The sequence below is a fragment of the Alosa pseudoharengus genome, unplaced genomic scaffold (genome assembly GCF_046254945.1).
Source record: "Alosa pseudoharengus isolate Yale_2024_CS ecotype anadromous, Long Island Sound unplaced genomic scaffold, YU_APseudo_1.1 YU_APseudo_1.1_scf_12, whole genome shotgun sequence".
In the NCBI taxonomy this organism is placed as follows: Eukaryota; Metazoa; Chordata; class Actinopteri; order Clupeiformes; family Clupeidae; genus Alosa; species Alosa pseudoharengus.
In genome coordinates, this window is record NW_027468587.1 from 37,737,676 (window position 1) to 37,763,797 (window position 26,122).

The window sequence follows — 26,122 nt, forward strand, 5'->3', positions numbered from 1 at the left end:
ATTGCAAGCGTCATAACAAAGGGTCTGAATACTATGTAAATGGAATATTTCAGTCTTTTATTTTTTATAAATTTACGAAACACTGCAAACACCTCCTTTTTTGTGGAGAGTTGGAGTGTTGTGTGTAGATTGATGAGGAAAAAAAAACATGAGTCTGAAAAATAACAAAATGTTTGGAAACTTGAAAGGGTCTGAAAACCTTCCGGTTGCACTATACAGTATGTTTCTCCCATATTGTCTTACAACCTTTTGGCATGTGGCAGTGTCATTTTCAGCCAGAACAAACATATTGGTCAAGAGAAAATCAACATTAAATCAATATTTGCCTGGGGTATGAATAATTTTGTTCTTAACTGTATGTATTTGTGATTTATGTTCATATTATTAATTGCTGCTGTAACACCATAATTTCCCTTTGCAAGTAATCTATCTAATTCTAGTGGTTTATTAAAACATCATCATTTATTCTGTCAGTCTTATTTATTCTAATGAAAAGGAAAGACACTTACTCAATGCAGAACAACAGTAATGAACAAAATCCCATAATATCTATCACGTCAGATGTAAACTGCAGATGGAAGGATAAAGTTGTCAAGGCTTGTCTAGTGTCTTCTCTAACTCCTCCGACACCGGAAGATCAAGTTAGATGTTAAGTCAGAACTTCATAGGTTCCCTCATCATGACACATATGAACTTTGTGAAACTTTGTGAGGGCTAAGGGCTGTCCCATGGTGAAATTGTGAAGTGTGTGAAGGCTTGCTTGTACCCTTTCTGTGCCCTTTCCATAAGTCAGCATTTATACAGACTTTACCCAAGGGAATTGCCAACCATTCATACACTGCAGAAATTGCTTGTCCAACAAATTAATCTAACCAATTAATCTTACGTTAAGATGAAAAAATATATTGTTGGTATTGTTTTTACTTGTTGGTATTGTTTTAGACACTTACCTAACGCTTTCTCGTAAAATCATTTGACTTCATTTAATACAAGTTTGACTTATTTTAAGATTATCAAGAGAACAAGCTAATTTGGCTGCCTGCGCATCAAGCACATTTTCTTAAAAACAAGCAAAGACATTTTTAAATCTTGCCAAAAGAACAATATCAAATAGACTCAGTTTAAGCAATGCCTGTTGTGATTTGTATGGCATGAGGGTTCAGTTAAGGTACTCTGAATAAACTATAATGTCCTCTGCACTATCAACAGCAAGAGTTGCTGTGAGATGAAAACATGATTTTATGTCCAGACCTCATCGAATTGGGTAGCGCAGCATCCTCCGAATTGAGCGTCTGAGTTCTTTACTGCGGAAGGCATAGATTGTGGGGTCAATGACTGCGTGACTGACTGACAGCAAAAGATGTAGGTGAAACAGGGAGCGGTAGCATTCGCAATAAGGGTCTTGTGGGCACAACATTAGCAATAGCAGGTGCAGAAAAAAAGGGGTCCAGCACACCATAAACACACCAAATAGAATGGTGAGTGTCAAGGCTGCCTGCATGCTTCTCCAGCCAGGAAGGCGAGTTCTTCCTGCTTCCAAAACACCTGGTAAAGAAGCAATGTGTCCTGCATGTTTCCGTGCAAGCAGAAACATGAGAACATAGAGGGGGAGAATGAGGAGCAAAGCGAGAAGAAAAATTATGATGAAGGTCACCATGACAGTGGCGATGTCAAAGAACCTTATCATAACTGCTCCACCAGTGCCACACAATGCCCAGATTATCCCTAGCACCATGATTGCCCGTCGGCATGTTACAATGACATGATACCGCAGGGCGTGAAATATAGTAATGTAGCGATCCACAGCAATTGCCAAGAAACTGCAGAATGAACCCAAAAATGACATGCATAGTAATGTGTCAATCACATCATCAAGGTGACGCTCCAGTGTCCCTCCCGTGTCCAAGTGACCAGCAGCAGAGAAGGCCAACATGGTGCTCTCCCAGGCCATGCACAGGCTAGAAAGGGTGTTGAAAGCAGCTAGATTGCAGATAAACAGATACATTGGAGAGTGTAGTTTAGGGGTGCGTATCACTGCAAGCACTACCAGTAGATTCTCAGTCAGACTTGCTATACCAACAACCAGGAAGACCTCATGAGGGACATAGACCTCTTGGCAGTCAGTCCCCACAGATGCAGCAGTGGAAGAGATGCTGTACCTATTCATGTTGCTCGACTGACCTGTAAAAGAATAAAAATATACAGTGCTGTCAAATACGGTGTAGTTTATTCAGTGACGTCAAAGAAAACATGCTTTATGACAAATAGGGAATAATGAGTCCAAACATGAATATTGGGATAGGCCTTTTTAAAACATCTGATTCCAAGCAACAAAATTACCTTGAAAAAGAATGCAAAAGGTTCTTCAGGTTGTACAGAATGCAGCAGCTAGTTCTATGGAATCAAATTTTGACTTGAAAAAAAAAAAAAGACTTGAAACTGTAAAAATTATTTGTAACTGAAAATTATTGGTACAAGTATTTGTCATTATTACACTATGCCCTACACACTTATCAATCTATTTTATGAGAAGGGAACTGTTTTACAGCTACAAATTATCCTACAGTTAAAAATATTTTACCATTACAAATATATTTAAACTATGCTTTATGCGCACACAGCTGTCCTACAGTTAGCCTGTAGGTACATAGACTTGCTCCACTGTGGGGATCAAAAGTGCCTTGTGTGTGTGTGTGTGTCACAGTTTGTAACTGTAAAACTGTTACTTATGGACTGTACAAACAATTTACACAAATTATTTTCAATATTACCTATATGTTCTTTCACTTAGGCTCGAAAAACAATGGTTCCATGCTACTATCCTTGTGGGGCTACATGCCCACCAAGTTTCGTGCACCCCGGTCTTTCAGTGTCCCGGGAATCCTTGACGGAAAATTGGCCATGTGCGGCGGTCATAATTATGTTCATTTCGAATTTGATGGCAGCAGCATGTTTCAAAAAAGTTGGGACGGGAGCATATTTATCACTGTGCTGCTTCACCTCTTAATTTCACAATGTTCTGTAAATGTTTAGGAACTGAGGAGACCATTTACTACAGTTTTGAGAATTAAGTGTTGTCCCATTCCTGCCCGATATAGGATTTCAGTTGCTCAACAGTATGGGGTATTTTTAGTCATGTTTTTCATTCCATTATCCACCTACAGTAATTTGACAAATCTGGACTACAGATAGGCCATTTTAGCACCTGGACTCTTCATTTGGAGAAATACTGTTTAAATATGTGCAGAATATTTTGCCATTGTTTTCCTGAAATACTCAAGGTCTTCCCTGGAAAAGACATTGCCTGGATGGCAGTATATGTTGCTCAAAACCTGTATACATCATTCAGAATTGATTGTGCTTTGCCAAATGTGCAAGATTCCCATGCTGTAGGCACTAATGCTCCTCCACACTGTCATAGATGTTGGGTTTTGAATGGAGCACTAGTTGGATAGGTTGGATATTTGGATAGGTCCTCTCCTCTTTAGCCCAGATGACTCCATGATTTCCAAAAAGAATGGCCAATTTTGATTGGTGTAACCACAGGACCTTTTTCCATATAATCTCAGTCCATTTTAAAAGAGCTTAGGCTAAAGATAGTGTTTTTTCCTGTATCATGTCTCAATACAATTTTGGCTGCTGTTTTTTGATTTGAGTATCAAACTGTGCAGATAGAAAATGGTTATCAGAGGTTTTCCTGAGCCCATACAATGACAGGTCTGGAAATAGGTCTGATGTTGATGCAGCGCCATGTGAGGTCCAAAAGACCACGGCCATCCAATTTGTTTTTCAGCTCTTTCCCTTGTTTGCAAATATTTCTCTGGATTCTCTGAATGTTTTAATAATAGTATGTACTGTAGATGATGAACCCCCCAAATACTTCACAATTTCATCTTGAGAAGCATTAAAATTACATTGTTTCATCATTTGTGCACACAGGTTTACACAGTGATGAATACCCCTACATCTTTACTTTCAATAGACCCTGCCTCTCTGGGATGCTCCTTTTCATACCCAATCGTGTTACCAGTTACCCTAATTAGTTGTGAAATATTACTCCATTTGTTTTCTTTATCATTACACAACTTTTCCAGCATTTTGTTACCCCTGTCCCAACTTTTTTTTGGAAAATGTTGCTGGTATCAAATTAAAAATTAAAGGAGAACTTGGCAACTATTTCAACGTAATAAACCCGTTTAGAAATCATTTGGATGGTTAAATTACCTGTTCTGGTAAAAATGGTGACTTTTCCCGCTGCCCCCTAGCGTCCCCAAGCGGAAAACCAACCTTGCAACATTGACACTACCGTCCCAGAAAGAGAAGTGAGAAACAAGAAACTCGTTTTAAATCGTGTTTCTTACCTTGTAACATCCACATTGTCTGCCGAACTTATGCTGGTGGTTTTGCTAGCTTGTAAACAAATCCATGTGCTTTATCGTTACCTTTTTCCACAGTTTGAAATAGCATAATGCACAATTTTTCCAGCAGAGGGGAAATCCTGCTAAGTTTCCCTTTAACATATATTTTCCATGAAATAGTCAAATTTGTCATTTTCAACATTGTATATGTTGTCTGTGTCCTTTTTACAACTAAATATGAGTTTAAGAAATTTGCAGAACATTACATTCTGTTTTTATTCTCATTTTACACAATGTCCCAACTTTTTTCTATTTTGGGGTTGTAGTATAACGAGAGCACTATGTAGTAAAGCGAGCACACAATATACTAAATTGTGCACACAATCTAGTAAAATGAGCGCACACTTAACTAAAATGAGCATACATTCTCTCGATATACAAAAATATCTTGCAATGACACCCCTGCTGAAAAAAACAGCAAGAAATCAGCTTTTGCTGGTAGCTGGTTTTAGCTGGTCTTTGCTGGTTTTCTTCCAGCTCTTGCTGGTCTTTGCTGGTGTAGGTGGTTGGGCCAGCAGGTGTGACCATCTGAGGAAACTGGTCATGCTGGTGTGACCAGCGTGTTATGTCGGATATCGCTGGTGTAAGATGGTCATGCTGGTGATGCTGGTTTGCTAGAATGACCAACATAAGCTGACATGGCCAGTTAAACCAGCAATGTAGACCAGCAACACCAACTAAAATGACCAGCTTGAGGTGGTACGACAAGCAAAACCAGTTAAAACACCATCGTAAACTGGGTAAACCAGCTGAAGGTATGTTTTCGCAAAAGATTTGCTGGTCTAGCTGGTCAACCATCATAGGGTAGTCAAACAAGCTGGTCAACCAGCAAACCATCTTTAGCTGGTCAGGCTGTTTTTTTCAGCAGGGACCTCCTGGGCTCCGTAGAGAAGAGGGCCTACACTATGCCTAAAACACGCATGCATGATCATATACCTCACCTATTATCCAGACATCTGCATGAAAACATTTAACTCACAAGGGAAGTGGACATGGCCATACTGTAGGTTACACGAATGACTATTTTTATAAACTAAATAATAATAAATATAATAATAAATTACATTTTGTGTAGACACAAAGGTGCTCTAAGCGATGTTGGGGAATGTCACTTCTGCTGACGTTCAAATAAAACAGAGCTAGCTCGCTACTCCCTTGAAACTCTCCTAAACGCGCATATCGTGGGTGATTGGCTGGAACAGTTGGAACCAAGTTGTTTTTGTTGCCGTCCATAGAGGCCGCGTTTTTTTACAATGTATTCAGGCCACAGGCAGCGGATGGTGAGATGATGTTTGCTGTATGTGACAAAAAATGTTTTATCTTAGAAACCATGTAACCTTTTTAAAAAAAACGGCGATTTAGGCCTAACCGACCAGATTTCCAGCTTAGTGCATTAGCCGAGGCGTGCGTGGTGACAGTGGTTCTAAAACTGCCATGATCACACGCTGGAGTGGGAGCCAGGTGTGTTTGGTGTTAGTATTATATATGATTTACACAGCGATCATATTTTGTAAAGGTCCGCCAGGGAAATTTTTGCCTTCATAAATGCTTTCTCACAAAAGCATAGAATCACTGCTCAACTAGCTGGCTACGATTAAGCATTCACCAATTCACCTTCACCAATCTATGAGCTTATTCTAGCCAGTCACGTCAGTGGCACGCTGAGGCCCTTCTCATCTTTTGATACAGCAACAGGAGAGTCCTCCACTGCTATCCTTCTTCTTATTGCCTTGATCAATAGCAGGGTAATAATCGGGAGAGTTGGGAGAATTCACAAATTTCTGGTGGGCCGGTGGTGTTTTGGGGCCGGGCTGATTAAACTGAGCTAAAAAGCACATGATCTTGTTGTTTGAATATTTTTCTTTGCGGTACCTTCCAAGTAAGCCTAGCCTGCACTATGTGACTGCGGTTCCTTTCATTTTCAGAATGTTCATTACATCCATAACCTTAAGTCTTTCTTCAGTGATTAGCAAGCTACCACCAGAAACCAACAATCATTTAAGACCTGTGTGTGCTCTCTCTCCTGTGCACATGACATGAAAACTGCTCGTGTGTTGTAGATTTGTTTCATACTATGGAGCAGATCCAACTCAAAGGGTCAAAAGATCCAAACTTCAAAGTGTTTTCTATATAGTAGGTTCAACTCAATGTGCTTGTAGGGTAATGACTGTATAGGCTGTATTGAGAGGGAATGCAAAAGGTTATTGCGAAGGAACGCAGAAGTAATTGCGAGGGAAAGCAAAAGTTATTGCGAGGGAACGCAAAAGTATTGCGAGAGAATGCAAAAACATTGCGAGGGAGCGCAATACCCACCCTGACCCTTCGTGGGCTCCACAGTAGGCCTACTTTCTATCTGCATTCCTTTTGCGATGTCGCGATGCCTATCTTGTGTGCGTAGGCCGCCGCTAGAATCATTGGTCAGTAGTTATAACTGATTTGTGCCTGTCGCTGACATTTGTCCATCTTCTAGTTGACAATGTTGGGGGGGGGGACAAACACCACCGTTTTCAAAGTTCAGGGTGACACTTCCCCCCTGTCAACCCCCTAATAGGCCTAACCCCCCTGCACAAAGCTATAACAACACAATCATTGTGTTTTCTTAATGACCGACAGTTTATAAAAATTAATTTAGGCATAAAGTAGGCCTTTTAGCGTTTAAAGTGTTATGGAAAGGCCTGATTTACATGCATGCACTGTTAAAGCGGTCATTGTTTTTGTTTTTCATGATGACATTTGAGTTCATGATTTTAATTATTTTCTTTTGTTGAGTATTTTTCTGGTTTACCTAATGACAGAAAGTTGCATTTCTGAATAAAAATTATTTTGGCGCAGAGTTTTGAAATTCTATTTTATACGTGTAATGCCAACCATCTCGTGAGTGAAGAGTTGTAAAGATAACACAATTCCCTTCACTTCTCACAGTGCTGTGAAAAAACTTCATAAGGCACTCAATCACCTCGTTTTATACATTAAATGTTAAGAAATGGGTACTATTTTGGTTTGTGCAAAGCAAGAATTGTACTTCACTTAACTTCTTTACCTTAATAAATGGAGTGTGATATTCAAGGATAGACTTTCAGTAGATACAATTCTAGAATCTGCCTCTGTCTGTTTGAGATTTTTGTTCTGATTAACCTTTTAGAGAAGGGTTACAGATAACTGTGCTGAAATAGTAATGTTGATGGTGTTAGCGAGACACCTTTGTCCAAAGTGACTTGGAACATTTTTGGAGAATAGTGTGAGTCAGAAATGAATATATTATACCAACTCCCAAAACAAATACATACACTAGGCCTACTAATTCAAATAAGATATCCATATCCATTAAATGGTAACCGGCAACAAACAGAATGTTCACACTCGGAGTTAACTATAAAGGATCACTGATCAATTGTAGAATGAGAATTACTAAGGACCATGTTAGCTTTTGATATAGGACAGCATCTATTCTGACACAATGTAGTTTTATGTTCTCTGTACAAAATGTAAAAAACATGTTTACAGCCTGATGTTGCAGAATATCATTTTTAAGTTAGCAATCTTTTTTCAGCGTCACTGTTGGTGTTTGCAAGGCAAATCTTTGGTTGTTAGGGGGTTCTCACTTGGTTTAAACAAAGGCACAAAACATGGACAATGAAACATGAACAATGAACATGATCAATATTATAAAGCAAAAACGTAAATACATTTGCACGCTGTCAAGAACAAAATGTACACAAAGTTTACACATGCTCATAATATGTATGCTTCATGTTATTCAATGAATAAAACCACTATCTTATAACTATAAATATAGGTAAAATACCATGAGAAGGTGCTCTCAGACACCTTAAATGGCTGGGTCTGAATTCACTCTAGTAGTAATAACAAGTGCAATCACTATAGATTAATGTTGATATTATCAGTATTGATCCTACTAAACTCAAAATGTTTCTGTTATTGTTACATTATTAATATCTATTTATTTTCTTTCCACTCATAATTCAGAATGAAGGTATCCATACCTATAGCCTTGCTTTTTCATTGGTCTTCATAGGATCTGTTCTATCAATTTTGATAGAACCCTGAAATGCTCCCAAAGACACTTGTGAACATTTGTGGGGTAGTAGGTTGGTGGAACACACACATCTGTTTTACTGTTATTCTGCCCTTGGGTGATAACAGGACCAAGGTTGTGGTGAATGTCATGTTTTTGTCACAGATGATGAAAGCAAGGCTTTTTCACTGCTGAAAATAGAATTGGCCCTAAGTGTGCTTGTATTATACAGGCCCTAACCTAATATACAGTCACAGTCAAATTTGATAATAGTGGTACCCTTACAAAAAAGAAAAATGCTAAATCGTTCCAAACTGACAAAAGTAGTGGCAACATCATTGTTTATGTAAATCTATTAAACATACACAGTAGGCTACACAATAATGAAACTGATGGAATACCCTCTGATTACACCAATAGATAATAATAATAATAATAATAATAATAATAATAATAATAATATATAATTTATTCATATAGGACTTTTCAAGCACAGAGCACAAAGTGCTTTATAGACAAACAAGAAAAAAAAAGAAACAGAAGAAAAGAAAAATATACAGTACTCAAAACAAAACAAACAAAAATGCTAATAATAATAATGATAATAATAATAATTTGGCAGACATGAGTGGAATCACTCACTTATTAAGGAAGGATGTATACAAATGGGTCTTCAGAGTAGATTTAAAAACAGCCACTGATGGTGCAGATCTGATGTTATAAGAGAGGCTGTTCCAAAGCTTGGGTGCTCTAACTGCAAACTATCGTGGTCACCCTTGACAGTTTACTTTCTGGAACAACTAAAAGTCCTAAGGATCTGAGGGGCCGAGCCTTACAGTATAGGGGGTTAATAAATCGTTTAGTCAGGTGCCAAACCATGTAAAGCTTTATAGGTTATACAATAGTGCAGTTCCACATATCATACAGGTCTACCAGAGGGTTTTTCTGATTTGCCTGGAAAGTCATCAATGCGTTTGGCATGGAGGTGAATAATTCCAAGCCAAACAGGAAGTTGGAATAATAAATGTTTTGTACTATGGAGACAGGGCATGGGCATTGTTTTTATTCACATTAAGTGAGAGACTGGCAAGCCAGACTCACATCAAGATGTTGGGTCTGGGAACACACCATTGACAGGGCTCAATCCAAGAGGCGGGATAAACAGTTGTCTTTAAAATTTCCTCTGCAAACAATAGGATAGTGCTACAACCACTCAGTGCCGTTCTTTGTTCTTTTCTCAAAGAAAAGCTTAACTCCAAGTCTTTAAGAGTCGCGGCCAAAGCCAATTTGAAAGATCGCTGATCGCCAGCAGCAGCAGCCATCATCTTTGTTTTCAAGTAGCAGGAAATTCATGCAAAACCGTCACAACTCTGTTAGGCCCGCCCACCGAATCTATACACAATGTGATTGGCCTGACCAGAGTTTGGTTTGCCAGCTCGCAAGCCAACAGAGAGTTGCTAGATGACCCTGGCTGCAAATTACATTTGCTGCCGCTATAGTGCTAGATTTCTAGGCTGAGAGAAAAGCACAGGTACTGTTTTACCATGGCCTGGGCTGCAGATCATTACGCTATTTTTCCATCCTCCCTTCCTTCTGTCCTATCCCCTCTTTCTAATTAATTTTGTGAAGAAATGTGGGAAGGAGGAATCATGGAGAGACAGATATGAGAAATGAGATGTCCTGCTCACTCACGCATCACTTTTAAGAGATGTCAATTACTGATAATGTGGCAGCATCACCTAGGCTAGAATAAACAGACCATTGTTACACATAAATTGCAGAGAATATTGACTTATACCAAAGCCTAAAAATATCATATGAACATGGAGTATTCCTACTTACTGGGAATCAGAATGTCGGAATGTGTGAAAAACATGGATGCCACAAAAAAGGTTAAATCATATGCTTACTCACTAATCTTAAATAAACCAGTGTTTTTCAACCACTGTGCCGGGGCACACTAGTGTGCCGTGAGAGATCATCAGGTGTGCCGCAGAAAATTACCCAAATGTCACTCACTGGTCCAGAAAAGCAACTGTTGCATCAAAGAATTTGTAACCACATGCTCTCATTGATTGTATGATTGCACTATTTGTGCAGGCATTGTACAACGGGGGCCCCATATCCAGTATTCACAGAATCATCACATATCCAGTTCATAACAACAATTAAATTAGATATAGTCACCTACAAATGAAACAGAGGTAGCTTGTTTTATTGAGCAGGTCTAGCATAGAAGCCATAATAAGGCCATATCTGTGTATTATTTGAAATTTTAGGCTATGGCAAGGGCGCAGGAGGCACGGGGGACATGGGGGATGTGTCCTACGCAGTTCTGAAGAGATGGCCGTCGTCCCCCTCACTTTTGATAAGGAAAAAAGCCTTATAAATAAATAATAACCTAGGGTTTGCGCTATAACTATGTAAAACTCCCTATTAACAGCATCACATCACTAACCACACAGCCATCTACAGTAGCCAAGGCTACTGTAAGACTGCACAATCTCATATTCACGTTGGATATCTGAAGCCAGTTTGTCTACACAACCATCATAAAATAATCCAGGCTACTTGATGCATTTCGTTTGGAGCGGCATAGGCCTACGGTAGGCTATCAAAAGCATAACACTTTCGGTTTGGTTTGGGATTTAATTTACTTTTGGACTGTTTGATTATATCGCTAAATGTTGGGACTGACGGGCACTGAAATCTGGGGGGTATTTGATAGTTCATTATTAAGTTCCATGCAGTTGAAAAAGTGTCGGGACTTCCACCGCTGTTTATTGCGATACAAGGCAGACGTTCATTGAACAGGGGCTGTGTTGAAATGGAAACCTTTTTGCATAGCCAAGTAGCCTAAATTGAGTTATTGTTTAATTATGCACGATTTTTTATTAAATTCGTAGGCTTATGGTAGGCCTCTCATGTTTATTCATAACTCAACTAGCCTACTGATCAACTCGTTTTCACTAACTTATGAAATACAAATCTTACCCAACGTCTTTGTTCTAAGACATTTATTTCAAACATAATTTCAATACACAAATATAGCTTATTGGCTAGTAGCCTACTTCAGTTACCTTGCCTGGCTAGCCTATTCTTACGCGTTCGGTGTGGGGTCCTAAACAAGCTGAGAATTTTGCGGTGTTGAGTTCTTTGACGCTTGGGATAAGGAGAAGAATCGCAATGAATCCAGCAAAAAAACAAAGATGCATCACATCTTTTTTCCAGAAGGCAAACGTAGTAAGTTGACATACATTTCATACATCCCCAGTCAACGTGTAATGGAAAAGTAATTTCCCCATGTCGGATAGCATGCCATGTCTATTTTCTTAATGGCGTAGCCTATGATTCGCCTAAATCAAAGAGATAGTTTCACATTTGCCTGAAGTTATAAATGTAGCCTGGATATTATATGGTATTTGTTTCAATATGACAGATATTTTAAATCATGTTCAATTAATTCAGTGTTGTTCCTATGCAATGTTCCTCAGTGTTTTTGTTTTATCATAGGCCAACATTTCCTTGGCTAAATATAAAATGTCCTCGTGGGCTAATATTTTCAGGTAATTTCTGATGATGAGGCAGGTCCAAGTCAGGCTGAAAGAGACAGAGAGGATCAGCTGGAAGGAGATAGGAGAAAAAGACAGCGTGAGGAAGGAGAGACAGAAGGAGAGATAGGAGAGGAGGCTGAAACTGCACTCTAAAAAATACTGGGTTATTTTCTCAACCCAAACATTGGGTTGAGGCTGTCAGGGCATTTTGTGGGGTTGTTTTTACTCATGTTGGGTTATTTTCTGTAACCCAGCTTGTTGGGTTGATAGTTTAGGACAGCGCCCCTCCTCTCTCCCACCTGACGTGGAGTACACTACCCAGCACCTGGGTGACTTTAACACAGCTGCATAGTTATTTGAGAGTTCGAAAAAACATCGTTATTCTTCCAACCGTCCTGTCCACCAGCTGTCAGCATGCATAGTACAGTACGCTGTGTTTGGAAAATAGGGTCCCGCTGGATTTTCATGTAAAAATTGATTTTTTTGCATATTTTGCTAATATAGAGTCTAAGGAACAAGATTTTTTTTGTCTTCAAATTTTCACAATCCATCTTTAGTGTTTTTTCCTGTATGTTTTAAAATAAGCGATTATATCTAGTCCGAAAAGTGATTTTCACATTTTCTTCTAATTTTTTGACAATTAATTCCACTTTTTGCACACAAAACCCCCAGATAATGTAGAAAGGTTGTTGGTTCTAAAACAATATCCATAGTTTTCAAACTTTGAGTGTCTGAAAAGTGTAAAAACACCTCCACCCTTGTTGCCCATGTCAAAAAACGATTTCTTAATCTTTGCTTTTCTTGATGCTTTCCTTGACCTGCCATGTCATTCTATTGTCTACCTTAAGAGAAATTTGTCTTAGAAATAATCTATAATAGTACAAATAGGCAACACAGTACACCACTAGGGGTCATAGGCATGGGTAGTTGAGTAACAGTAGGCAAAATTAAGAAACAAAAGAATATAAGGTACAAACAAACAGACAAACCACGGATGGCCCTCTCACAGCCTGAACTAATACAAAAAACAAATAACTCAAGGGAAAACATTGCTCAGACACTAAACCATGTGCATTTGCTCTCTTTAAAAGCAACGGGTTATCCACAGCCAACAGACCGGGCGTTTGAGAGAAGCAATGAAGTCTTAGAATTAAGAATAAAGCCATGTTCTTCCAACAACAACAACCACAAACACCCATGCGGCAAAAATATCAAATGACCGGCTGTGTTCTCCCAGAGAGGAAGCTACGTATATGATCACCACCCACGGGTGGGAGTGTGCGCCAGCGCTGCAGGTCAGCCTTTCTGCATACAGTACACACCTGGCTTTAAAGTTCACCATCCTTGTAGCATACCTATCTGCCAAGGCCTGAAGGGGACGGGGAGAATATTTACTTCTGCTAAATACTCATGTGAAACAGACTGTGGGAGGTGGAAGGGGATTGAATGCGGTCCGGCAGTATTATGAGTGGAACGTCTTAAGGGGGCCCTTTTCCCCATACAGCCTGATCTTATAGTGTGTGCCAATTCCATCAAGACACTCCACAATTTAATACTTGGTAGACACCCATGTATCCTGGATTTTGTGGCGACCGTGAAAATGGTTCTTGCAAAAGAGTTTACATGTACATTATATTTAGCAGACACTACTTGACCAAAGTCACTTACATACTGTATGTCAGCTATATTACAAGGGATCACATTGTCCCCGGAGCAACTTGGGGTTAAGTGCCTTGCTCAAGGGCACAACAGTGAAAGCCGGGAATTGAACAGACAACTTTCAGGCTACTGCACGCTAGCCTAGCTCCTTAACCACTACACTACCACTGCCCACTTGAAAGACTAGAGTGCCAGGTGGTAATATGGGTGCAGTGTCAGGACCACACACTGCAATCTCCCAGAAGAACTACATTTATTGAGCTAAAAACATAACGCAACATTTCGACCCACCAGGGTCTTTATCAGGCCTAATGATGACCCTGGTGGGTCGAAACGAGCTGAGGGAGCAACTGGGGCCATTTACACTTCTTTTCAGGGGGTAAGGTCCTGACCAAGTCATGAAGTGTCCTTTTGAAACGTTCACATTGACCATTCCCCTCTGGAGGATAAGTGGCGGTTCTAGTCTTTGTTATGATGTAGGTGTCACACAGGTGCTTCAACAGCTCCCCCTCAAAGCTGCGCCCCTGATCAGAGTGGATTCTCCTTGGCACGCCATACACATAGAACCATCTCTCAGTTAGAATCTTAGATACGGTGGAAGCTCTCTGATCAGGGGTGGGAAAGGCCTGGGTAAGCTTTGAGAAAACATTTGTGATAACCAGAACATTCTCTTGTCCTATGCTCAATCCAAGAGAGTAAAGTCAATGGAGATTATCTACAAAGGCTTAGTGGCTAACATATTTCCCAAGAAATGGGTTGTCTTGCTTTAGCAAGCACAGTGCTCACACTCAGAACACCACTTTTGCACCTCATGCCACATCTGGGGCCAGTAGCACCTCTGTCATATCAAATCTGTGGTCCTGTCCACCCCCAGATGGCCGTGGTTGTTGTGTAGGCTAGTGAGCACTTCGACTCGCAACACCTTTGGCAGTAAAAGCTGCAGCACTGGATCCCTAGAAGGAGGAGCCTAGATCGCTCGGTACAAGGTCCCACCCACTTCCTGTATCTGGGACCACTGCTTTATCAACTGCGGACTTCCCTTGGTTCACTCCACTTGTCTTAACGGGTATGTGGTCGTCCCGGTCACCAAAACCACAGGTATCTGGAAATACAGGGATCAGTCCCTTGTAGGACTTTCAGGTCTCTTTTGGTTCGACCAGGGATGGTGTCCACCATACAAGATTCTGTCATCCAAGAGTCTTGGATAGGTGCACTCGAGGCTTGCATGTTGGCTATGGCAAGCGGCAGGGGAACGTCCAGGCCGTGTGACACAGATCGCAAAATGTTAGTGGGGCTTCTGGGAAACCTAGAAAGGGTATCGCCATTGCAATTAGCTGTCCCAGGATGATATTTGATGAAATAAAGAGGGCAAGCTGAGAAACCCAGCAATAATCCAGAGTGCCCAGTTTCGCTGACTGCAGGTATTGGAGGGGATTGTTGTCAGTGTACATGGTGAACGTGTTGCCCAGGAGATACTTGCCATTTTTTTCTGTGATTGCCCACTTGACTGCAAGGAGTTTGAGTTTCATGGCACTATAATTTGACATGTTCCTCTCACTTGGCCGCAAGCCCCGGCTAGCAAAGGCTATTGGTCGCTGTAACCCATCCTTCTCCTGTGACAGAACTGCCTCCAATCCATGCATCCGTCTCTAAGATAAAGGGACGACTGAAATCAGCATAACCTAGGACTGAACAAGCCATTCTTTTCAGGCTCTGAATCCAGAAAAAGTTCTGAAGGCAAACCTGAACGTCACTTCATTCAATGTTAACTATCCAATATTCAGATGTCTGTAATTGAAATGTATGCAAATTAGCGCATAATTAATGATATATTGTTAAATTACATGCATAAACATATATTTTCAGAAAACTTGTAATGCAAAAAAATATTGTCTCTACATAAATAATCAACTAGTAAAGTTTCATAAGAATATCAAAGAGTTACATTTTTTACCCTATTCACCCATTCTATGTTGCCTATGGAGGCCAGTTTTAGGCCGCAAATGCTAATTAGCAGGTTTAAAACTAAAAAATCAGCTAAGTAAATATGATATTCAGAATCAGCACCCAAAAATTAGGCAGAATACCCTCTTTGCCAGTGTTTTCTCACATTTGACCCCCAAGTGATAGTAGTCCCAGTCTTAATTATGCATTATATAAATGATGATGTCATCTAAGTGTGAAAATGGATCGTGAAAATTTGAAGACAAAAAAAATCTTGTTCCTTAGACTCTATACTAGCAAAATATGCAAAAAAAATCAATTTTTACAAGAAAATCCAGCGGAATTACACAAGACACCGTACTAGCAATGGAAATCAGGCGATTTCGTAAGGTATGTATCTTTAACTTTTTTAAAAATGTTTTATCCAGACTGATTTTAAAAGTCCACCCAGAGATGTAGAAGCTAGCAGTACCCTTCATGATATGAATGGATATTCTGCCTGCCAATTTCGTTCAGCCTCAAACAGGTTAACAATTGTGTCATTCATGCTAACTAACGTTAGCTAACATTAACTTACAATTACTGTTCATGTTAAATATACACAAGACAGACTCATAAAAACATAGTTCTTTGTTCACTGGGTATGAACTGCTGACAGAAACAAAACTTTTACAACGAACTAAAATGAGCATACCAAGCTGGTTGACATTAGCAGACCATATAGCTAGCATCAATGCTAATTAAATATGCTTCGTGGTGGTTGTAGCAGAGACGGTTGATAAACTATAGAATCTTTGGTTGTAGCCTAGACTATGGTTGCAGCTAACGTTTGTCAGCTAATATTAGCCAACACAGTTGAAGTAATGTTAGTCTCTTCACAAGCCACACATATGGTAATAATAATGACAAACAACATCTTATTAATTCATTCAGGGTAGCTTCATATTATAGCCATGTAACTTAACGTTACTGGGTGTTTTTGGTTGTAGCAGAGAAGACGGGCTCTGGTTGTAGTAGCACTATCAGACAGTCATTTAGATAACGTTAGCATCTAGAACTAGAAGCTACAAGTTATTATAACTGCATAGGTGGTCATGGTTTCCGAGTGTGTTGCGCTAATATTTTGTCTCCTGGTGGATTTTTAATGTTTGTCAACATCATTCAATGATAATGGTTCATGAAAATCTTGATATAAAGTTCTGTAAATAACAGTGATTAATGCACTCTTTTTTCCCCCTTTGATTCACAGGGGTGATCCCCAAAACGGACGGTGGAATCTGCCTGCCTTCATGGAAGTATCACAAGCTTTTTCTAGCTATCTGTTAAAAAAAATAAACTGCCAAATAAATAAATGTCGAACTGTTTTATTTCATTGCATGGCTATTGTTGCCCATTGGATGGATTTTAAAACATTATATTGTAACATTAATGATTTGCAAACATTTATTTGAATTATTATCAATTAATAGTGATTGGATAAAGGAGAAAAATAAGATACTTAGAATAACCCATAAATTAGGTCAGCATAACCCAGGAATGACAGTGAAAATAATATAAACCCTGGGTTGTATAAGATAGCCTACCCAACAATTATGTAGGTTTAACCTAACAGTTTTGTTACGATAACCCAATGTTTGGGTTAGACTATCAACCCAACTCATTGGGTTGACCGAACAACCCAATTTTCGGGGCTAATATAACTCAGTGCTGGGCTCGACCACTATTTACCCAGTGGATGGGTTGAAATTGGGTTGTTTTTAACCCAATGTTTTTTAGAGTGTGAGAACATAATAATTACACCAGCATATACCTTTAATATTGAGAGCTTGTGAAAAGATGTTCACATGTGTAATAAAGTTTTGCAGCTGTGCAAAAGGAGTTCTGCATGTGAAAAGAAATTGCGTACCTGTAGAAATATTTTGTACATGTGTGAAAAAATGATGTACCTGCAGAAATATTACGTACTTGTGTGAAAGAAATGTGTATCTAGAAATGTTTTGTACATATGTGGGGGGAAAATGCGGATCTGTAAAAATATTTTGTACACGTGTGGAAAAAATATGTACCTGCACAAATACTTTGTACGTGTGTGAATCTCCTACGCGATGCTTTCCTGCGCAACACTGAAAGTACGAGTGTGAAACTGAGATACAAGCTTACGGACTTTTGACCCTAATTTTACTGCCTTTCTGAAGAGCCAATCAACACATTGCTTACTGCCAACCAATCAGCGTTCCCCACCGACCACCCAGATTTTGCCGCTAACCAGGGGGTCAAGAGCGTGCAGATTAGCTTCGGCATGTTAGCATACGCCATTTTCAAATATGGCGCTGCATGGAGCATTTGGAACCAGCTCCATGCACGAAAATCCATGTTGGGCACGAGCTCTCATGCGCGTACATGTTGGTGGGCGGGTACCTATCCGGCGGCTACAGCCAAACGTTATTCAGTGCATATTTCTTGAGGATCCTATGAGAAGACGTGCATATTATGGTTGTTTATCCATCATATGACAAATAAACAAATAAAGAAAATTGTATTGATCTTGTTTCGTTGTTGTTTGTCCCGAACAAACGTAGCCTAAACATGATTAAAGACAATAAATTACACAACAGCGGCATAAAGACCTTGTCTCGTTACACCATGGGTCTCCAACACGTTGCTCTCAACCTATAGCCGCCCCCTTTGGAGCTTGCCAGAGGCTGAAGCACTAGGCTACTACATTTAAACACAATATTGCCGCGAGGCATTCCAGCCTACGAATTTAATAAAAAGTAAACCATGCATAATTAAAAAAAACTCAATTTAGGCTACTTCGCTATGCAATAAGGATTCCATTAGAGCACAGTGCACGTTCAATGAATGAAAAAGGCCTTGTCTCACACTTTTTCAACTACACGAAACTTTACAGTGATCATCAAATACCCTCTAGATTTAAATGCCCATCAGCCTCAACATTTAACTATATAATACAAGTCAAAAAGTAAATTAAATCCCATACCAAAACCGAAAATCGTCTGCGTTTGATAGCTGGTATGCCGCTCCAAACAAAACGCATGTCTCACAATAACGTACAATGTAAGAAATAAAGGTCTGCCTCGAATAAGCATACCTCAAATAAATACCTGTGCTTTGCAGCCTAAGTAAATAGCAGACCCTGGACATAATTAAGGATTTACGGAAATGCAATCATACGATGTTGGACGCCTGGCGATGCTCTGGCCGTCTACTGTGCCTCTGACACCGCTGCCTCATTTGGATGGTAACTCCACAGGTGAGCGCGAAGATTGGACGTCGTGGATGCGTAAGTAAACTGTTCTTTGCTGAGTCCGCAGACAACATTCTCTTTAACCGTTACTTTACCATCTGCGGTGTAAAACTCAAAGTAAAGACACCACATTTTAGATGAGTTGGGGACGTAATTGTCCGCTCAGGCTGACCGTTCTGTGCGTTATCTTCAATACTATCTTCAATAATATTGAATATCTTCAATATAATTTTCAAAACAGGGTGGCTATTGAGGGCTCTGGCTTCAGTCATTATTGTGGCTACTAGCTATTATTGGCTTGATTTGGTCATGGGCCAACGCTAGAATACGTTTAGAGCACCCGCTATGAGATGGCAAACAATAAAATAAAAAACAAACTTTTTACAAACTGTAAAAATGCGCTACACTTGGCACTAAAAACCGAATAGTTTATTTATAGTTCGACTACGGATATTTCACGTCAAGTTCGAATGCATATTTGCAGCAGGACAGCAAGCAGACCGCTCTTAGTTAGAGCCGCTGTGTTATCCAATGAAATTAAGTTGCGCTTCAGGGCGACTCCACTCGGACTCCATGCGCGTTCCCGAGCAACTTTTTCTTCTTCTTGTTACGTGGCAAGCAAAGTATGTGCATTATCGCCACCCTCTTACTGGAGGACAACTCTCTTTTTACAGAATATCCAATAAAAATCGACGTGGTTCATGCGTCATTTCCAGCTTTAGAACTTGGCGCATGGTCAGAGCCGACTGGCGCTGGATCTGAGCCCCAGTGTTCAATATGGCGTTGACTATGAATTGGCCGGATTTACTAGCCTAGCCTCCACCATTCATTTGTATGGAGGGCGGGACTTAGTCACTCTCTCCAGTTATATATAATACCTCCATGCCGCTAACCCACATAGATATATACACTAGATGTCGCCTTCTGCTTCTCAGCATGCGTCAACACCGCCGCCATCTTGGTACAGGGATCTGAAGCGCTAAACTAGTTCTCCTGTATTGTCAGCGTTACCTATTTAGCGACGTTTGGCCATCCCCAGCGATAGAAAACCTTTTTAGCGATTAGCGACAAATTTGGGAACTTCTCACAACGATGGCAGATCGGCTTCTTTGTTGTTGAAACGTAAGAAAATCACCTTTCTCATGGCTTTGTCATTTATGAATTCAGCTACATCTCGTTTGCCCATGGCACTGACCCATGATTATAAAAGTAACGACTGGCGTAGCCTATGTAGTAGCAGAGGTAAATGTTCTACAGATCTACAGCAACTTCTGGTGAGATTACAACTTACATGAGTAAACGAGACGAGGGGTATGTGGCCTCAACCAGAGCATGTCTACGAAGAGCCTGTTTACTTTCATTGTATCGAACCTGGTTGCAGTTTACTCATTGTTCCTCTAGGGGCCGCCGCTAGCTAGTGCAGAATGAATGGGAGTCTATGGGGCTAGACGGGTAAAATGTATCTTTATTATCGTCTTAAGCTTAGTTTACTCTAGACTCAACCATAAATACATGCCTGTCAGTTGGAACAACCCAAAAAACTAGATGATTGCTTGAGATTTTGACGATTTATGGTGATTTTATTTTCGCTAGATCTTTGCCCAGATTGAAACTAATGCATTATAGAGGAGTGGATCACTGAAGCAAAATGGCGTCTCGATTGACGCATTCGTTCCAATGAACAGCAGTAGTCAAGGCGACATCTAGTGTATATATCTATGGCTAACCCACAGATGTACTAGATTAGTTATTAAAACTGGTGGTAACAGCAAGGGCAGATAGGTCGTAACATTACTGTAAATGAACACCCATAAGTATTTCTGGACTAAAATATTGCAAAGCGATTTGGTTACTTTATTTGTCATGCTTTTATCAGTTGTAACATAGTCAAAACGGTAAGAATATCATACCAGAACATGAAATAATAACTGTATGATAGCTGCCATAGCTATCCTAGCTGACGTTTATCGTAGCTCATAGTGCTAGGGCTAATGTAACTCGTCAGTTTGTACGTTGCCCAGCGAATAAGTAGGCTTAATTCTTACATGTCTTAAGTTAAAGAATTGAAAGAAATAGGAAATAAAGAAAACGCTTGAACGGGTTTATCCATTTACATTCAGATCTTGCCATAGACTTTGCCTAAGCGCTTGCTTGCTTGGTAGTCTACCGTCCTGTTCAGTCTATGGTTGCTATAGCAACCGCTGCTGTGCTTCATAAACTGACGAGATAACCGTGTGGTTAAAATACTCCCCAAACACAAAGAAAACAAAACTATGTAAGAAAATGGGATGTTGTATTCCAAACAACAAACCAACAGTCCTGGAAGGGCATTACTATAATCTCACTCACTATAATCTCCTAGCTGTGGATGTCCCATTACAACCCATTCATCTGATTCGTCTTTTTGCCGTCCACTAGGCTATTATTATAGGCTTGCAAAGGGTGATAAAATAAACGTGTTCTCATATCAAATAATAATAGCAGATAAACATAAATGTGTGTACAGTATTACTGTTTTTAATCATGAATGACACCACTGAATCACCCTTTCGGAAATGGAATGAATAATTCAACTATTTCGTCAACATTACTGCTAGCTAGAAGCTAACGTTACAGTCTAAAAAGCGGATGGGATAGCTAACGTTAACATTACGGCTCCGCTTCAACCCTTTTTGCGATCACAGTATAAATTGAGCTACCACGTCACTCTTAATTAAGTTATAATTTTGCAACCACAATCAAAGAGTATACCAGAGAATTTCTAATAAGACATTATAGATGGGCTCTGAGTATACTCTTGGATATGAAGCCAATCTGTTTGTTTAGCACCAAAATCTGGGTGGTCGGTGGGGAACGCTGATTGGTTGGCAGTAAGCAATGTGTTGATTGGCTCTTCAGAAAGGCAGTAAAATTAGGGTCAAAAGTCCGTAAGCTTGTATCTCAGTTTCACACTCGTACTTTCGGTGTTGCGCAGGAAAGCATCGCGTAGGAGATTCACACACGTACAAAGTATTTGTGCAGGTACATATTTTTTCCACACATGTACAAAATATTTTTACAGATCCGCATTTTCCCCCCACATATGTACAAAACATTTCTACAGATACACATTTATTTCACACAAGTACGTAATATTTCTACAGGTACATCATTTTTTCACACATGTACAAAATATTTCTACAGGTACGAAATTTCTTTTCACATGCAGAACTCCTTTTGCACAGCTGCAAAACTTTATTACACATGTGAACATCTTTTCACAAGCTCTCAATATTAAAGACCCTATTTTGACTCCATATATACCCAGCCAAATCAACCTGATCCTCATGTAATCATTAAACAAGTGCTTGGTGACAGAACATTATCATTCCAAAAATCTTGGTATGATAAGTACCCATGGCTGCATGTAAGTGAAGGTGCTGATGGTGTTCTGTGTTTTCAATGCTCCAAATACTTTAAAGCAGGGAAACCAACACAGGCAAAGAGTGCAGATGCAGCTTTTGTCAGTGCTGGTTTTAAGAACTGGAAAAAAGCACTAGAGCGGTTTAGCATGCATGAGAATTCAGAGGCCCACAAAGTTGCTGTCACAACAGCAGCATATGAAACAAGACCAATCAATACACAGCTAAGCAGTGCACACATTGAACAACAGAATGAAAACAGGGCTAACCTGTTAAAGGTTATTGGTGGTGTAATTATGGTTCTGAGACAGGGTGTGGCCTTGAGGGGGCATGATCATAAGAAAGGGACCTTCGATTCTGCTTTAAAATACAAAGCTGAGGACGACCCATCTTTTACCAGATGGTTGTCTGCCAAGAGGGAGACATACACCTCTTGGGACTGTCAGAATGAGTTTATCAGTTTGATGAGCTCATCAATTGTCCAGGCGATCAGAGATGAAATCCGTGCCATACCTGTATTGCAGTTTTCAGTTATTATGGATGGAACACAGGATGTGTCAGGCACTGAGCAAGAGTCCCTGTGCCTACGCTATGTTGATCATGATTTGGTAGTGCATGAGCAATTCATTGGCTTTTATGAAACCACATCAACAACAGGGGAAAGTCTTGCAAAGGTTATCTTTGATGTACTGTTGAGGCTGAATTTGCCCCTATCAGGCCTTAAAGGTCAGGCCTATGATGGGGCTGCCAATATGGCTGGCAGATACTCAGGTGCACAAGCTATAATTTTTCAGACACAGCCATTAGCACCATATGTACATTGTGGAGCCCATTGTGTGAACCTAGTAACACAACAAGCATGCTCAGCCTCACCTGTTGTGCGAAATTCACTTCAGTGTATTCATGAGCTTGGCACATATTTTGCACAGTCAGGTAAACTAAAGAATACTTTTAAAGCCACACAGGAAAAATGACTGAGCATTTTTTCCAGAGTCAAGACCATTTTCCTCAAAGAGAGTACATTTAGCTCTATAATGAGTTTGGAGAGTAAAATTTTGAGTAAGAGAAAGAGCAAAGTCACAGAGTTACTGATCAATAGGCGGGGCTTGTCAACGAAGTTAAGTTTCGTTTGTCCGCCATACTGTTCATCATCACTGCAGTTGAAGTGGATTTGGAAAAGACGATTTTGCAGGACGTAAAAAAGTAAGTAGTCTTCCAATCTCTCAGTTTTCACTTTCATATTATGTGTTTGGTGTCCATACAGATTTGCATACACTTTCCTTGTTGCCCCAGTGATTCTCATTTTAACATGGACACAAGTCTACCATTAAGGTAACCGTGGTTTACATTTTGTGCTGAACAGGAATAACTGTTAACGTAGAAAATTCATCATATAGAAATTTAATCAAATAGAAATATATATATTATACTCGTTCATTAATAGATACTTTGTGAGGCTTTAATTGCTTTAAGACTAGCGAACTAAGCAATATGGCTGTTATAGCAAACGTAGCTTAGCATTGGGTGATGTTCCTGTTACATAACGTTACTTGTTCCGGAATGCTCGTCAGTGTGGCAGGTGTAGTGGATAAGATAACTATATTTAGTCTCTCTAGACAAAGGTGTAGGATTGTTGAACGGTACATGAACGTCAAATAACCGTGGTCAAGAGCTAGGTAAAGTTAGCTCCCATATTTGCCATGTTTTGGACACCACATGTAAGTGACTCTAAATAGAGTGAAGTGGTGCGCTACCTTAACCAACTGTGATGTAGTTGATGAGGAAAGGCCATAGTACATAGGCCCATAATCACATTAATGTTCAAAATATACTTTTTTACTTAATAATATTGGTTGGGTTTATGTTGCAAGGACGCCAATTGACAGCAGAAGGCATGAGCTTTTTTTAGGCATGCTAACGTGTTGTACTGGGCACCGCATGTAACGTTACTTGACTCTGAATAGAGTGAAGTTAACGTGGCGCTATTCCCTTAACCCACTCCGATGTTCTGGATGACCAAAGAGCACCATATTTTAAGAAAGCCACAATTAAAAGTTACTTTTTGCATTAATGACTGCAGCATTTTGTCTAAGAGTGTTGATCTTATTTTTTTCCCCCAGGATGGAAAACCGCAATGTTGTTAAAGTGAAGTTCAAAGACCACAAGAAATATGTTTTTTCTCCAACAACATTTACATTTGAAGTATTTTTGGAATGTGGTGAGAACTTTAATATTTGTAATAATAACATTCATATTTACAAAATATATGGACACAAAATATGGCTGTGGTTATGTCATGTTTTTTTTTTTTTTTTTTTTTTTTTTTTTTTTTACCCTGCAGCAAGGACTTTATGGAGTCGATATACACAACAACAATTGAATCGTACAAAGGCTTGTTAGCTTAGAAAAGGGCATTGTAGATAAAGTTGTAGTCATTTAAATCACAATGTAATCAGGTACCTTTATCCATGTAATCAATTTCCATTCTCTGATTTGATATGGCTTTTTTTTTTTTTTTTTTTTTTTTTTTTTTTGGATTACAGTGTAATGTACAATTTACACATATAGAGATATAAAAGGCAAAGTAGATTACAATGTACAGATATAAAGATAGAAAAGGCAAAGTAAATTGCAATGTCCACATATAAAGATATAAATGTAATGTACACATATAAAAATATAAGAGCCCCCCCCCTCACAATCCCATCCCAACCAACCCACCACACCCTTAATAAACACTAACAAAATAAATCATAAAAGAAAGAATCAAACAAAACTAATCAACAACAACAAAAAATAACCAATATAACTCATAAGAAATAATAATAATTAGAAAAAGACTAATGCTTGTGAGGGAACTCTGCCAGCTCAAATGTTCTCAGGGTTAATTGCAATAGATGCTGTGTAATCTAGAAATGGTGTCCAAATTTTATGGAAGGTGTTTAGGGAACCTCTTAAGGAGAAACGCATTTTCTCCAATTTCACACTTTGTAATATCTCCCGTATCCATCCATCATGAGTGGGTGGAGATACATGCTTCCATTTTAAAAGGATAAGACGTCTTGCCAATAAAGTTGTAAAAGCCACCACACGTTGAACCTGAGCAGGTGTTTCAGGCCTGGAGGGAATTCCAAATATTGCGGTCAAGGGATTGGGGTCTATAACTGAGTTAAGGGCACTCCCAAGGGTTTGGAAAATCTCTGACCAAAATTCTGTTAGTCTCGGGCAAGACCAAAGCATATGCACCAGATCGGCTGGTGACCCCTTGCACCTATTACAAGCATCATGTCTCTCAGGGTATATCCTAGCTAGCTTAGCATTAGTAAGGTGTGCTCTATACAAGATCTTGCATTGCAACAGGCCATGCCTAGCACATATGGAGGAAGAGTGAACCAGGTCAAGCGTATGCTCCCACTGTGTCTCTGAGATTGAAATGGCCAGGTCCTGTTCCCACACGTTTTTCAGGGCTTTGGTAGGGTCTGCATGTAGAGTATCCAAGTAGCTATAAATAGTAGAGATGAGGCATCTTTGACTCAAGTTAAGGGATAGGAGAGAGTCGATTTTTGATTCAGGGGGATGTTCAGGGAAGTTGGGAAATAGCTTCTGCACAAAGTGTCTAATTTGAAAATACCTGAAGAGGTGGGCATTAGGTAGACTAAATTTAGCTGATAACTCAGAAAAGGTGAAAAAAACACCTTTATTGTAAAGGTCATGTACAGTGACAAGACCGTTAGTGGACCAGAGACGAAACGAAGGGTCGGAACAGGATGGAGGAAATAAGTGGTTATTGAAAACAGGGGCAACAGTGGAGGATCTATTCAAGCCGAATTGCTTTCGAAACT

The 26,122-nt window shown here is 39.6% G+C and overlaps 1 protein-coding gene across 1 annotated transcript; it reads right to left on the reverse strand.

Moving 5' to 3' along the window:
- Positions 1-1,252: 1,252 nt before the first annotated feature.
- Positions 1,253-2,167, reverse strand: mc2r (melanocortin 2 receptor). The gene has a single exon (XM_076281319.1). The coding sequence runs from the start codon at positions 2,165-2,167 to the stop codon at positions 1,253-1,255; it is 915 nt and encodes a 304-aa protein (XP_076137434.1).
- Between the last annotated feature and the right edge of the window lie 23,955 nt (positions 2,168-26,122).